This window comes from Drosophila willistoni (assembly GCF_018902025.1).
Source record: "Drosophila willistoni isolate 14030-0811.24 chromosome XL unlocalized genomic scaffold, UCI_dwil_1.1 Seg141, whole genome shotgun sequence".
NCBI lineage: Eukaryota > Metazoa > Arthropoda > Insecta > Diptera > Drosophilidae > Drosophila > Drosophila willistoni.
The window spans coordinates 10,715,951-10,730,821 of record NW_025814052.1 but is presented as its reverse complement, the minus strand read 5'-3'; the positions used below and the strand labels follow the sequence as shown (position 1 = coordinate 10,730,821).

Here is a 14,871-nt window from a genome sequence, read left to right as displayed (position 1 = left end):
AATTGCACTACATTTAAATATTACAATATTTGGTTTATAAATATAATTTTAAAATTTAATTTAATATAATTTAATTTATTTCGATTTTCTTTTTTTTCATACAAAAAAAAAAAATGTAAATCAAATGCACTTTTCATTGAGCAAAACTTTTGGAAAACCCAATTGAATAACAACAAAAACCACAAAAACTAAATTGCTAAATTCAATTTGCATAACATTTTTAACCTTTTTGTTTTTGTTGTTTGTTGCATAACTAGCACCCAGCATCTATGTAAGTATATGCTTCAAATAAATTCATACGATTTTTAGAGTAGATTTTTTTTTTAGGTATTCATTTTCGGTTTTCTGTTACTTTTTCGCTTTCCATTCGAAATGAAAACTTAAAATATTATCATCTTGTTAATTCGTTAATTGTTTTATAATCATTTTTTTTTTTGTTTTTTTTTTTTTGTGATTTTTTTTTTTTGTGTTTCGTTTTTTGGTTGTATTTTTGGTTACAAATTGAAACTTTTTTTTTATATATGTATATCATATTTATCATAATCTATGAGTATTGAATGCAATTTCTTGGGCGTGACACGAACTAATCACATGCCCATCTCTAATTAGTATAAAGTGTTTGGTTTTTTTTTTTTTTTTTTGTATTTAAATAGTTATACATTTCATTTCGTTAGCTTTTTCTGTTCGGTTTTCTTTTCTTTACTGTGGGACAAAAACATTTTAAACTGGGCTATAACAGACATGCACACACACACACACACACACATACATACACATTCATACACACACACAGTTAAAATACACAATACACATACAGAGAGAAAATATAAATAAATGGAACGCCCGCTAGGATCAACTGAAATCGATGAAATCATAAACTCAGAGCAATATTTGTTGTTGTTGTTGTTTGCTGTGGGGGAATGACAAAAACAGACTATCCACAATTGGCGATTGGCGATTGGCGCTCATCTACCGCAACCACCGAGGCCGCCTGCACCACCTGCACCACCACCTCCGCTACCCAAATGCACTGAAGTTGCTGACAATTCGACACGTTGACACTGGCGGCGCTCAACAATGACCGCCGCTGGCAACGACTATTCCATTGCGGGTCATACATTCATGGCATAATAAACAGATCCCTGAGCCTGAGCGGTGGCACCGCCGGCAACTTGTTGTAGTTGTGCCTGTTGTTGTTGCTGTTGTTGTTGCTGTTGCTGTTGCTGTTGCTGCTGTGCTGCTGCTGTTGTCGGCGATACCATGGCATTGCAATCACTATGAGAAACGGCAGCAGCTCCTTCTGGTACACCACGTTCACTAAAACCAGGAATACCACCGCCATCAGCTCCAAATTGATAATGTTGCGATAACAGACGTTGTGGTTGCTGTTGCTGCTGCTGTTGCTGCTGCTGTTGCTGCTGTTGCTGCTGCTGTTGGTGTTGGTGTTGCTGCTGGTGTTGCTGATGCTGATGTTGCGCCACATTTGGATGCTGGCCATAATGACCGGCACCACCGCCACGGCCACTAACCACATGCAATTGCATACCAGGCAACGCATAGCCAATGGGCACACGTATTGTCTGTTGAGTGACCTAAGTAAATGAAAAGGATAAGCAAATAGAAAGATATATAGTATTCCAAGCGACTAAAGATCACGCAAAGTTCAAGTGTAAAGTCATGACTTGTTTTACACAAAAAATGGAGAAAGAATTAAAAAACAACTTCATTGATTTTCAACGATTTGGACATCTTATTGTTAGTCTTTTTGCTTACTTTTACTTTTAGGGCTTTATAAAGTGTTGGTCGAAGGAGTTTCAAGATCAATACACTACCAAAATACTGCAGGATCTTGTGTTTGGTCTCCTCAATTTGAGATTAAAGTCCGTACAAGAACAAAGTTTTTACTTTTTGCTTTGGAACAACTTCCATCTTTTTCTAGTTTATTTTAGGCTCGGTGTAACATTTCTTTCTATTTGGAATGGGGTATTTCGGCGTAAAGACAATTTAGTAAATACTTTGAGGGCTTTACCCAGACTAAGCCCAAGAACCTCAAGTCGAAGTGGACACAGATTGTAAACACTTTCTTTATCTTAGGACCTGATCCAATTCCCTAGTCAATGAGCATCCGTACTAAGCTCCAGACAGACGTACTGCGAAAATGAAAGGCAAAAGCCTCAGAGTGAACACTTGTGACTCACCTGCTGATATTCGAGTATATTCTGTCGCTGAATGTGAGCCAATTTGGGATCGACACTGCTGCTGGTGGCAAACTGGGAATAGGTTTCCGCATTGTACGGTATAAGGACCATTGTCTGATGATAGTTGCGCAACGGTGGCGGCGATTCCGGTCGTCGTGTTGGACTGCGAGCAAAATGACTGCTATAGCTGCTGCCGGTGCTGCTGCTGTGCTTGGTCTGCTCAATGGCCGTGACACTTTGGCAATTCTGGGCGGCAGCAGCGGCAGCGGCGGCATACAACAATGAGGCCTCATCGCCACCGGCTGTGGCTCCACCCTGCTGGATCATCGTCTGACGGAACATGGTGCCAGCGGGTAGAGTTTGATAATAGGTCTGTTGTATGGCAGCGGCAGCGGTTGCTGCATCCACTGGGAAACGTTGTTGCTCCCCGCTCTCACTGTAGAAGCTCCATGTGCGCTGCTCCGTCTTCTGTTGGGCTATGGTATTGGCCTGAATGGCTGCGGCCATTTGTTGTTGCAGTTGCGCCTGCTGGACGGCGGCAGCAGCCTGCTGAGCAGCCACCACAGCAGCCTGTTGTTGCTGTTGCTGTTGTTGCTGCTGCTGCTGCTGTTGCTGTTGCTGCTGCTGCTGCTGCTGCTGAGTTGGTACATTCTGGGGCGAGGGATTCGAATTCGAGGCATTCTGTTTGACTGTATTGGGCATGGCATAACTTTTAATTGCCTGTGGCACTGGCTGACTATTGACCACTGTTGGTATTGAGGCGCTCAGTTGCTCCTGCATTTGGGCAAGTATTTCGTTTGTGGAGCTAAACTTGGGCTTGATGCCACGCACCGAGGGTCGCTTATTGAAGCCATAATCATTCTGTTCGTCATCGTCGCTGCTCACCTGCGACTGATCGCCTCCGGTGTAACGTTTCTTTAGCTGCTCGGTTCGCTTGGCCTCAGCCTGGGCAAAGGCAGCCAGTTCATCTTGCTGGCCAGCAGCTTCTTGTCCGGGTGTGCCGGCAATCACATCGGGAGCCACTTTGCGTACCTCCTGCTCGCCCGATCCACCTGCTCCGCCCGCGCCAGCCAATCCGGCAAGTCCGGCCTGAGCGGCCATCCCAGCTGGCATCGACGATGCGTCGCCAGTGGCAGCAGCAGCTGCCGCAGCTCCCAGCAATTGTCCCATATTGAAGTCAGCTGCCGCAGCAGCGGCTGCATAATGCGCCGCATGATGGGAATGGCCATGCTGATGGGCAGCAGCGGCGGCTGCCAAGGTGTAATACGAAGACAGATCATCCTTGTTGCCGGCCACGCAGGCGGTCAACGGGGCCAATGTGGAGAGGAACTGACGCTTTGGCTCCGTTTGGCGAGGCGGCGTACGATGGATTTGTGTATGGACCACAGGCACTTGAATACCCATGCCCAGATCCGGGGCAGCCGGGCAGCGACATTCCTGATAGACAAGAAAAAAAAAAACGAAAGAATTTGAAGAACATTTGCAGAACTCTTCATCCTTCAGGACACTCACCTGTGGTATAATAACAATTGGATTCTCCTCCAACTCCATTATCTTCTCCTGTTTCTTCTCACGATTAAAGATATCGGCTATTTTTTTGTAGGCCGAGGAACCACTGGAAGAGCTGGACACTGAACTGCTCGGCGAGAAACTCTTCTCACCATTCATGAACTTTTGGGCCGACAAATTGTTATTGGCACTTGGATTGGGATTTTCCTCGCCAGCTGGGCTATCCCGTTGGGCCATCTCATCGGAGCCACGTTCACTATTATCGGGATCCTCAACATCAACGGCACGAGCCAAAGACAGCTCCTCAACCAAATCCTCATCAATGTCACATGTCAACTGCTTGATGCGCTCCTCCAGCGAAATATCCGATTTGACAGCCTTTTTCCTGCAAAAAATAATCATTTAAGATTTGTGTATCGAAGATGACCATTTTTGCATTGATCACTCACTTGATTAGGGAACGCCTGAGTATATTTCGTTCCATGCTGCGACGAAGAGTGTCCGAATCACCACAACTGCCCGGCAAATGGGTGACTAAACAGCCCGCCCGCTTGGACTCATCGAAGGCGCGCAATGCCTCCGAGGTCAAGACTGGAGCCTGATGGGCCGATACACTGGGAAAGAGCTGACGCACAGCCGAATTGGGTCGCAGAGCATTGTTAAACAGTGTCGAATGTTTTTTGATGGGAATGAGCTCATTGATTTGATTCTCGCTATCATCCAGTTCGCCGGACAACGATTGAACATCACTGTCACCGCCAGCATTGGCCTGATCCTCGGTAACAAAACGCACCGAACGCTTTGTAGTGCCACTCTCATCCTCTGATGTGGTGTTGTTCTGGTCATCCGATTGCTAACCAAATAAAACGAAAATTAATATCGATCGATCGATCGAACTTTTATCTCTCTCTCTCTCTGTACTTGCCTGGGAAATGGAATCCTGTTTCCAAAGTTTGCCACCCTTCAAGATGCCACTTATTTGCGTGGGTGATGTCTCCTTGGGCGGTATGGGAGGTGGTTTCTCATCATCATCATCGTCATCCTCATCATCGTATTGCTGTTGCTCGGCAGCAGCTGCGGCGGCGGCAGCGGCTGCTGCTGCTGCTGCAGCTGCCACGGCACTGGCCTTGGCTGGCAATGCCGGTGGCAATGGGGAATCACCTGAAGCCGAAGCTGCCGCTGCTGAGCCTGGGCCAGCATTGGTAACATCCTCGTGGGCCTCCCGTATGATGCGTCGCTCGGTCACTGTGGTCATAGTGGTAATAGTTTCAACAACAAATCGTTTATTTTTACTCGTGTGTGGAACTAAGGCTGTATTGTAGCCCAAACCGGAAACGGAGACAGATCCGCCACTTGGATTGGTGTGAGTTTTGCTACTTTCCTTATCCTTTCTAATTTTCCCTGCTATATACGCACACGTTTGTCAATAGAGCAAATTGTTTTGGCATTGAGCGAGAGAAGTGAAAGCGAGTTTGATTGATTGATTGACTGACTGACTGACTGACCGAAATGATCGTTAATGACAGAATAATGATTTAGCTTCATCTGAGACAATTTAATTAAATTAGAATTTGCTTCCATTACATTATTTTCTTTTTTCTTGATTCAACTCGAATGTCAATGAGAGGTAGGCGACAAAAAAAGTAAATCAAAATGTATGATCAAAACTGATTTCCCAAAACTATTGAATCAAATTTGAGTAATTGCTTTCATGTGAAATATAGTATATGCCATGCCGTGCCGAAATATTCAGGGTTAAATGACTGAAGTATGATTTGTAAGTATTATATCTAAGGGTTTCTTTTTCATACCTGAATTAGTTGTTGGCTTATATTGAGACTGTAGAACATATTTGGGCCTCTCCTCGCCGGCAATGATCTCTTTCTGGGTAATGCGACGCTCTGGTGAACTGGTATGCAATGGTAATATGGCCACAGCTGGCACACCAAGTGGTGTCAAATCCTCTTGGCATTGCGGGGAGCTGCATTCTGTAAATGTGAAAGATACAAAAACAACAAAATTATATACATTTTCTTTTTCGTCTATTGTTTGTCTAGTCAAAATCAAAAGCAATCATCTATAACCATTCATTAATAATTTCATGCCATTTTATTCTATTCTAAATCCCATCTCATCTTCATACAGTTCAAAAAACCTTTCGTTTTCCCCAAAATATATCTACATGGGTTACAGATTTTTGTCACTGTGCATTGCCTGTTGCTGGTAATCAACAGACCGACCGTCCGACCGACCGACTGACTGAACACGGAAGTGCGCTTGAAGGATCGTCAGCAGCAACAACGGGGAGCACATCGCACATCGATTTGAAGAGAAAGAGAGTAGGGGAATTCTACCCCATGGGCTTGTCCCATTTGGATGCGGTTCGTTAGACGCAACATTTAATGAAGAACGATCCATTTGTTGTCGTTTGTTTTTTTTTTTTTGGTAATCAATAAACCATGACCAACATTAATGCAAATATATGCGCGCTAACCAACAATTCAATCCCATTTACATTCGGCAAATGTCCTTTTCTGGCTTGTTTCTAGTCATTAAACGTAAAGTTGCCGTAAATCAATCAATAGACTCAATGATTTTCTTTCTCACATTTGTGGGCATGCGGGCTCGTCAATAAATATTTACCCTTCAGTTGAAATAGACACGTCGATTACTAAGAAATGTCCATTGAGGCCAAGTTGGGTCAAAACTAAGCTCAAATACAATTCATAGGCATGATGATATTTACACGCCATTTTACTTGGCCTTACTCCAAAATGAACACACCCTTTAATTGTGCTATTATACTAGAACTAAAAATGCATCAATTGATATTCTCCTAATATCTCTCGATCACACCCTAAAGTCCATTTCATTCGACCGACCAGTTTAACCTTTAATATTTTGGTGACCCCGACGAGGTAACCTACCAGTTGCTCATCCATCATTGTATGTAACAGTCTCTAAGGTAACTTAAAATAAACTCACGCTGGCTCTTGCGATTTGGTAATTAACAACTTGGCTAGAGAATTCTTGGCTCGTATATTTACTGAATTAAATTAACTAGAAATTTCACAAGCAGCAAATAAAAACAGACATACACAAAATGGCGTTCAATTTAAAGTACAAACATCCACAAAGAGCCCAGACAAAGAGGCTTAAGAGCAGCTCTCTTGCCCTTCCTCTCCCTCTCTCTCTCTCTTTTTCTCTCTCTGGGAAAGTTATTCAAATATTTGCATAAATAATTTATAAATAGATTATACAAAAGGCAAACGAAAAGCATTTAGCTACTACCCTGCCCTGACCCAAGCCTACTAATTGCATTGAGAGCAACTTTTGAGGGACTTGGCCATCAGCAACATCAGTTTCTATATATTTTAGCCTAGGCTTTTTAGATTTATCTCTCTTGTCTCTTACCTGCTTCTTGTAACTGTTTGGCGGCGCATTCAGCGCATTCCGCACATTCTGTGCAAACGCCCTGAAGGTCCTCGTCTGGCTGTTGCTGCTGTACACCATGATGTTGCTGCTGTGTGCCATGATGTTGCTGCTGTTGATGGTGTTGTTGAGCCTGCTGCTGCTGCTGTTGTTGTTGCTGCTGCTGTTGTTGTTGTTGCTGTTGCTGCTGCTGCTGCTGCTGCTGCTGTTGAGCACTTCCAACGGGTGGCGGTGGTGGCGGTATTTGACTGTTGCTATTACGAGCGGCCAACATGGCCGCACGTTGCTGTTGCAAACGTTGAATCACCTGCAACTGCTGCAAATGCTGTGCCCCAAAAATATGTCCACTCAATGCACCACCCAGTGTGTTTTTAAGGCTGCTATCCTTATAGCCATCGGGTGGACTGAGAGCAGCATCGTCAACAAACTCAATAGGTGGCTGATACTTTGGGCTCTGGAATCAAAAAAAAAAGGAGGAAAAAACGTATTGGAATCATGTGTCAATCTTGCTGCTGAGAGTTTTGCAAACATATCTCTAAAATTAGATCATAATTTTTTAGTTTATTCTGATTTACATCATTTCTACAGGCAAGATTATGCAGGCCTTCGACTTTCACAGCGGATGAACCACATTCCTGCTTCTCAAAAGACATTACATTGCAACAGGGGCAGGGGGCGGGGGGCGAAGGGTTCGACCAAGAGGTCGGCATTATGCAATGCGTTCTGTAAACTTGTTACATACACTAAATGCATATTAAACTCTTCAGACTCACACACACACACACACACACACACAAGTGGGAAGGGGCCTAAAGAGAGAACGGTGGCCAGGCACATACTTGAGCAACGCCAAGTCAAGTGCATGGGGCATCAGAGGCAACCGACCAACCACCCACTCTCAGACCAGAGCAGACCAGACCAGGCCAGAACACAGAACACAGGGTAACACTGGCAAACACAAAAAAAGAAAAAAGCAGTGCACTCAAGTGACGTTTATGTGGCAGCAAATTGAAATTTAAACGCTGCTTGAGTAGCGCTCAGGATCGATATGTGTCTCAAGAAGGTGCCATCTACGTAACTTCCCCAAATGTCCTTAATATATGCATATATGTATATATATATATTATATATAGGTCCGGACTATGACATAACCAGAGGACCATAACCAAATGAGATTATGATAATGGTTGATTCTGCCATAAATTTCGACCACAATTAGAGGTCAATCATAGACATCATTAGGAGTAAGCAGGTTGCCTGGAACCCCCAATCCGACCATGAACGCTAAAACTAGTTGAGACTTACAACCAAATGAAGCGAAAATGAATAATTAAGTTTTTGATCCAGAAGTTTAACCCTTTTGTAGTATAAATAATAACACAAACTGAAACCTATTTTCAATTCTATTCTATTCCAAACAAAGAAAACCTTTTAAGTATATAAAAAAAACTCATAATATCTAATGTTAATTCTAAATTTAATTATAATTTGCGTTAATATGAAATTTATAATAATTAGTAACCTACTTAAATTCACTTTGCCCTTGGCATTGGAATCATTTGAAAAACAATTTGCGGAAATTCATTTCAAAGTTTCAAAATTTAAATCCAGAGCTTCACGAAATGTTTTTATTTTATGAGTAAGTCTCTACAAATGTTTTTGAATCTGCTATACTATCGTCTCACAGTTAAAGTTTAAGATAAATTCTTTGATTTTCTCTGTATTTAATTTTTGGCTCGAACTGTAAGTGATCAATTCAGTTTAGATGGCCCCCATGCATAGCCCTTGGTTAAAGTTAATCTACCCTTGTATGTCTATGAAAGGCGTACATCATGATAACGCACACTTCAAGGCACAATTTCATAAAACAATATACGACTTATATGTATGTACATATAAGATGCAACTAAAGACAATGTTGCTGCTGCAGTTTCAAGTTACTTTTTGGCATGGAAAGAGAAAAAGCATTTTGTATAAAAGTTTTTAAGTGATTTATACACACTTGTCAATATATATATATAGATACTAACTATATGGCGAATGTAAGACAAACTTGTAGTTAGTTATATATATCATTCCATGCCTTTCTCTTTCTGAATATGTCTATTTGTGTGTGTGTGTGTGTGTGTGTGTGTGTGACTCCTACTTGACTTGCCACTTGGTAGGGAGCCTTGGAAACAGGCAAGATAAACGAGAACCAGGACAACTAACCACTATAGAAATGATATCCATAGATAAATGTGTGTATATATATGTATGTGTGTGTGTGTGTGTGTGTGTGAGTATGTGAGTTTTGCTTTTGTTTCCCAATTGCACATTGATAACAAAAGAAAAAGGCTGTCAAGATTTTAGCAATTAACAAGAAATGCGGCAACATTGCATTCATAAGGACACTAAAGCAAACCCCCAAAGCTTAGCAACATTTTTTGCACTTAACTAAAAATGAATTCAGATTAAAACAGAGTTTCATTTAAACTGGCAATAACTTCTTGTTAGGAGAGACTTTATACAGGATACAGTGCAAAGTGAAAGGGTATATTATAGTCCCAAAAAATGTCTATTTCAGGATCTATCTAAAACTATACCTATTAAACTGTTCTATACAGTAATATAATTTACATAATTGATTGGTAAAGCAGTTCAAATTTATTTCAAATATTAACCAAGCCCCATTTTGACCTCAAAACATTAGAATATTTGCTGGTAATTTCTAACAGTTTCTTCTTATTTTAACCATTACTAAAAACCACTTGGAAATTTCACCGGCTGTTGTAGGGCATTGGTTAAGAATTTCTAGTGGTTTGACAAATTTCTCTAGCCAAAATCGGTCACTAGGTGCGCCAAAGTGTTTGTATTAGGATGGGAAATATGTATATAAGTTTAGTATGTGATGTAGGGTATTTAAAAGTCACATGATTATTTTAGAGAATGTTAATTCCAACTTCAGCTTTTGCCATGTTTTTGTGTGTGTGTGTGTGTGTGCGTGTCACAGTAGTGGGCTTAAGTTCCATTTGTGTTGCCTACTTTTGTGCAAAATTAAAGCTAAGCACTGTCGGCTACCTATCTCCTTCTACTCTCTTTCTCACTCTCACTCTCTCGGTAGCCACTAATCCTCTTAGATTCACCTCCACCCACCTCAGACAGAGCGGGGTCTGTCGAAGTCAACTCCTCAACTTGTCGTCGTCGTCGTCGTCGTCGTCGACGTTGGAGCTTATAAGTATCTTTAATTCAACTCACTCACCTGTGGCGTTCGTCCATCGGCAGCTGCATCGCCTGCATTAACGGCATAGTTGCATTGGCAACCCTCCTCACAGCATAGACGCACCAGCTCATGTTCACCGCAGGTGCACGGCTCCTCATCCTCCTCATCGTAGGCGCAATCTTCACGTATCAAAATGATATAATCCGCCTCAAAGAACTCATTACGTGTCTCATCGAAAACTACACGATTTTTGCGTGCTGCTGGCGGACGATTTGGTTTTTTTAATAGACCCCGCAATTGGCCATTGACCTCACGCATTTTGTAATGCTCGCTAGTAATTGGGTTTAAAGTTGAAAGTGTTGTTATCTTATAATAGTTGTTGTTGTTGTTTTGGTTGTTGTTGTTGTTGTTACTATTTATGTTAACCTCTGTGTTGTTATGTTTCTGGTCTTTATCGCTTATGGCTAGGCACTCATGGCACTGGCAGGCGCTTTCGTTATCACTAGCGTCGTCACTTTCTATATCCTCCGACTCAGATGGCGATTCGTTATCGTCGGGATCGTTGTTGTTGTACTCTTGTTGCTCGCTAACAAATTCGGCGAGTAACTCGTCGTAACACTGATAATTGCCTCGTTGCTTGGCACTTTGGCTATGATGATTGTGATTATGATTTAGATTCTGTTTGATTTTCAAATTATGACTTAAATTAACATTATGGTTGAGATCAACCAATTTTAGTTGACGTGCTGCTTTCAAATATTCACTGAAACGTTGTACATCAAACTCACTGAGCGTATTGCCAAAATTTCTATTTAACTCGCTGCTGTTATCCTTTTGTTTAAGCCCAATACTGGCCTCACTTGCTATATGCGTTGGCACAAATGCGCTTCTGATTGTTGTCGCCTCGTCTTCGTCCTCGTCCACGTCCTCGTCTTCGTCCTCGTCGTTAGTTTCAATTTCAATCACCACCTGGTCGCTGGCAGCTGTCAATGTTGTCGCTGTCGTTTCAATTGACGTTTTCTCACTGCACAAGCGCAATGGCAATTGTGGCAACTCTGGCTCTATATTCAGCAATCTCTCATGCTCCTTGAGCTCTTCAGCTGTTTGTCTGGAGACCGAGACAGTTTTTTCGTTTTCATTTGGCAATTGCTCGACTTGAATACAATTCACATTTAATTGTATTGCACTTGAGCTTTCAACAATGGCCTCGACTTTTACAGCTGTGGCTCCTTCTTCTTCCACTAATTTATTGTCCTGAGCGGGGTTGTTGGTGTTGGTGGAGTTCAGGTTCTGGTTCTGATTCGGATTCGGATTCAGGTGGTGGTGGTGGTTATGGTTATCGTTATGGTGTGGGGCATCTAAAGCCTGAGGGGGTAGTTTCTTTGTTGTTGTGCTTATATCCTCTATTAAAAATGCCTTTACACAATCAAAGTTGCTGCTGCTGTTGCTGCTGTTGTTGTTGTTGTTGCTGTTGTTGTTGCTGTTGCTGTTGGTCACGCGTCCCTGAAAATTATATTGCAAACGTTTCAATCGCTGACTGGCCACAAAGTCATCGCCAGAATCGTTTTCAAAATCAATAAGATCGCAATCACTGCAGCTTGTTGCTGTTGTTTTAATGCATTCAATCGTTGCGTTTGTTGTTGGTATTCCTATTGCTGTTGTTGTTGTTGTTATGGGGCCAGTCAGTGAATCACAATCAATGAGCTTAGTATCCTCTTTATCATTTGTACTCGCTTCAATTTTTAAGTATTTATAACCACTCGTTGGTTTTTTACTCAATTGAAGATCGAATTTTGTCACGTACTCGTTACATTCATTTGAAGAAGCTACTTGTTGTTGCTGCTGTTGTTGTTGTCGTTCTTGTTGTTGTTGTATGTTGCTACTGTCATCGGTATTGCATTCGTTATGCTTTAATCGTTGCTCAAATTTCAATTTCTGATCTAATGCTTTGTTGTCTGCTTTATTGCAAATTTTCACGTTATCCACGTAACCGTCAGCAACAACAACTGGCTCACTTTGTGGCAAGGGAAGGACAACATTAGCAACATTCGCCCAACCAGCAACACCAGCATTATTATATGCCACGAAATTGTCAGACAAGAGAGCAGCACCGTCTAAGCTAAAATATGGCAATGACAATGGCGCCTCCTTCGTTATCGTCTCCTCCACCTCCTTCTGCTCCTGCTGCTGCTGCTGCTGCTGCTGCTCCTCCTCCTCCTCCTTCTCTTTTAGCCACTGTTTTTCCTTTTGCCTTATCTCTGGATTTTGCTGCCCTTGCTCCTTTGATTGGCAACTTTCGTTTACTACTACTATTGCTGCTTCTACTCCTTCTCCTGCTGCTCCTTCCTCTACAACACTTTGCACATTTTCACAATATGAAAAAAAATTTCTATTTGGCCCATGAGTAGACAACGCGTTTGGCCTTACTTTTTTTTGCACAAATTTTTCTGTACGTTGCGCGTTGTCGCCGTCAAAGTTTTCATTGCCGTTCAAGTTTTTGTCCTGCTGCTGCTGCTGCTGCTGCTGCTGTTGTTGCTGCTGCTGTTCGTGTTCAAGTTTATTGTATAATTTTGTATATTGTCCTGCAATTACTTGATTTTTTTCTTCTTCTTTCACAAAATTTTCACATTTTTTTATTAACTCTAATTGTTCTTGGCCAGAATTTGTTGACTTCTCCTGCTGCTGCTGCTGCTGCTGCTGCTCAGCTGCGCTTGCTGCTACGACTGCTGCTGCTATTGCTTCTGAGTTTATAAATTGGTTGGCTTTGAAAAGCTCACCAACAATTTTCGGTATTGAGCAGGCGCTGCTCCCATTGTCACTGCTGAGTGCCTCTTCTGGTGGTGCTGGTGCTGTTGTTGTTGTTGCCACTGTCACTTTGGGTGGTTGTTGGACTGCGTTTGCGCCTAAACTCGTGCTCTGGCTCTGACTCTGACTCTGACTATGAATCGGGCTCTGGACTCTCTCATGCTCGACTTGTGCGCATTCACATTTCGTGGTCACTTCCGTTGATGGTTTGCTATTGCTGTTACTCTTGTTGTTATTGTTGTTGCTGTTGCCGATGTATTCAGCACGCGCACGCGCCTCTGTTTGCATACCATTCAATTTACTATCCGCTCCAACTGTCGCTGACTGGCACGCCTCATCATCTCTTCCCTGCTGTTGCTCTAGTCCCCTCAGCTGGCCCCATTGCTTTAACTCTGCAACAGCAACAGCAATGCCAACTCCATCTCGTGAGCTGCGTGACTCGCATGACAAATTATCATCAGCAGTAGCAGCAACACCAACAACAACAACATCGATGGCATCGTTGGATGAGCCTAGTCCACCGTTACCCATGTTAACCTCCATTACTGTTGATGTTGCTCCTGCTGCAGCATTATTATGTCTATTATTGTTTTTACTATGATGCGTACAATTTGCATTCTCATTGTGTTGTTGTTTACTTGGCGCTTTGTTCACCATTGACACTGTCATTTTACCGCATTGCCTCTCCCCTCTATCCAATCCATTTGCCAATGCCAGTGTTAACATATCCACAATGAGCATAGCCGTTGCCACATGGAGTCCAATTGTAAAATCTTACTGTTGTTGTTGCTGCTGATATTGTTGATCATTTAAGTTCTAAATTGTTTAATGAGAATAAACATTGATAAAGAAAGAGTAGAGTAGGTTATTAGTTCAATTTATATATGTATTATAAATCAATATTAAATTATGACAAATTATATATATGTATATTCTAATTCTAATGCAATTTCAAACAAGATCAAGGCTAATTAAAGAAGACAATATGAATATGATCTTCTAATAGAAGAGCTATGACATGAATGAAAATTGATTAAAAATTAACAAAAATTCCTGCTTTTTTTTCTTTCAGACTGTATTTTGGCCAATTTCTAACCAATTTCAAAAATATCTCAATTCAATGACATCTTATTATAAGACTTGGATATGTAAAATTTAGTTTTGATTGGTTTTAAAAAAAAAATATCAAAGAAGCTAACTTCGGCTATGCCGAAGTTTATATACCCTTGCAGTATACTTGGCAATAATATTTTTCCTTTTTGAAATTTCTTTCCCTGCAACTCAATTCATCAATACACAAACAAAATATTATTTCTCTTTTTACCACAAGTTTTTCTTCTTCCATCATTTTCTAAGCAAAGCACGGCACGCATACACATACAGTTCATGTAGCGTTGCGTCTGTGTGTGTATGCGTGTGCTCTGTTGATTTGATGATGGCAGTAGTAGGCAGCAAGCAGCGCTGCCGGCAGCGCTTGAACCGATTTATATTGACTGTAACTTGTGTTCTATTTATCGGATCAGATTCAAATTTTGGGATCTGAGATTTTATATCTATTACTATCATATTGGTAAATTTCATGGGGATACTCCAATTTTTGCAAAAATGTTTCTTCTAGAGCTATATGATATAGTGGTCCGATCCCAAAGATTTTCATACTTTATCTCACCCGGGTAAAAAAAAGCTCCCAAAAAAAATTTCATCCCGATAGCTCTTAAGATGGCT

At 41.6% G+C, this 14,871-nt stretch overlaps 1 protein-coding gene across 2 annotated transcripts; it reads right to left on the bottom strand.

Annotated features, from left to right (window-relative positions):
- Positions 1 to 786: 786 nt before the first annotated feature.
- Positions 787 to 13,704, bottom strand: LOC6641136. Of its 2 annotated transcripts, none has more exons than XM_047011297.1 (8): positions 10,381 to 13,704; positions 7,122 to 7,593; positions 5,519 to 5,695; positions 4,633 to 5,111; positions 4,157 to 4,560; positions 3,711 to 4,092; positions 2,199 to 3,635; positions 787 to 1,592 (listed from the first exon to the last, which is right to left on the bottom strand). In XM_047011297.1, exons 1-8 carry the CDS (start codon positions 13,687 to 13,689, stop codon positions 1,113 to 1,115), a joined length of 7,140 nt encoding a protein of 2,379 aa, XP_046867253.1. In that variant the 5' UTR covers positions 13,690 to 13,704; the 3' UTR covers positions 787 to 1,112. The 2 variants fall into 2 exon arrangements, with proteins under 2 accessions (XP_046867253.1, XP_046867254.1); XM_047011298.1 differs by having other exon boundaries at positions 4,633 to 4,952.
- Positions 13,705 to 14,871: the final 1,167 nt, after the last annotated feature.

Bases quoted from the DNA above. Each gene is read 5' to 3' on its own strand.
- LOC6641136 (XM_047011297.1), bottom strand. From the start codon at position 13,689: ATGGAGGTTAACATGGGTAACGGTGGACTAGGCTCATCCAACGATGCC. The intron at 5,112-5,518 runs GTATGAAAAAGA...GTGCGTATATAG, and splicing joins TAAGCCAACAACTAATTCAG to CAGGGAAAATTAGAAAGGAT. The intron at 4,093-4,156 runs GTGAGTGATCAA...TATTTTTTGCAG, and splicing joins CTCAGGCGTTCCCTAATCAA to GAAAAAGGCTGTCAAATCGG.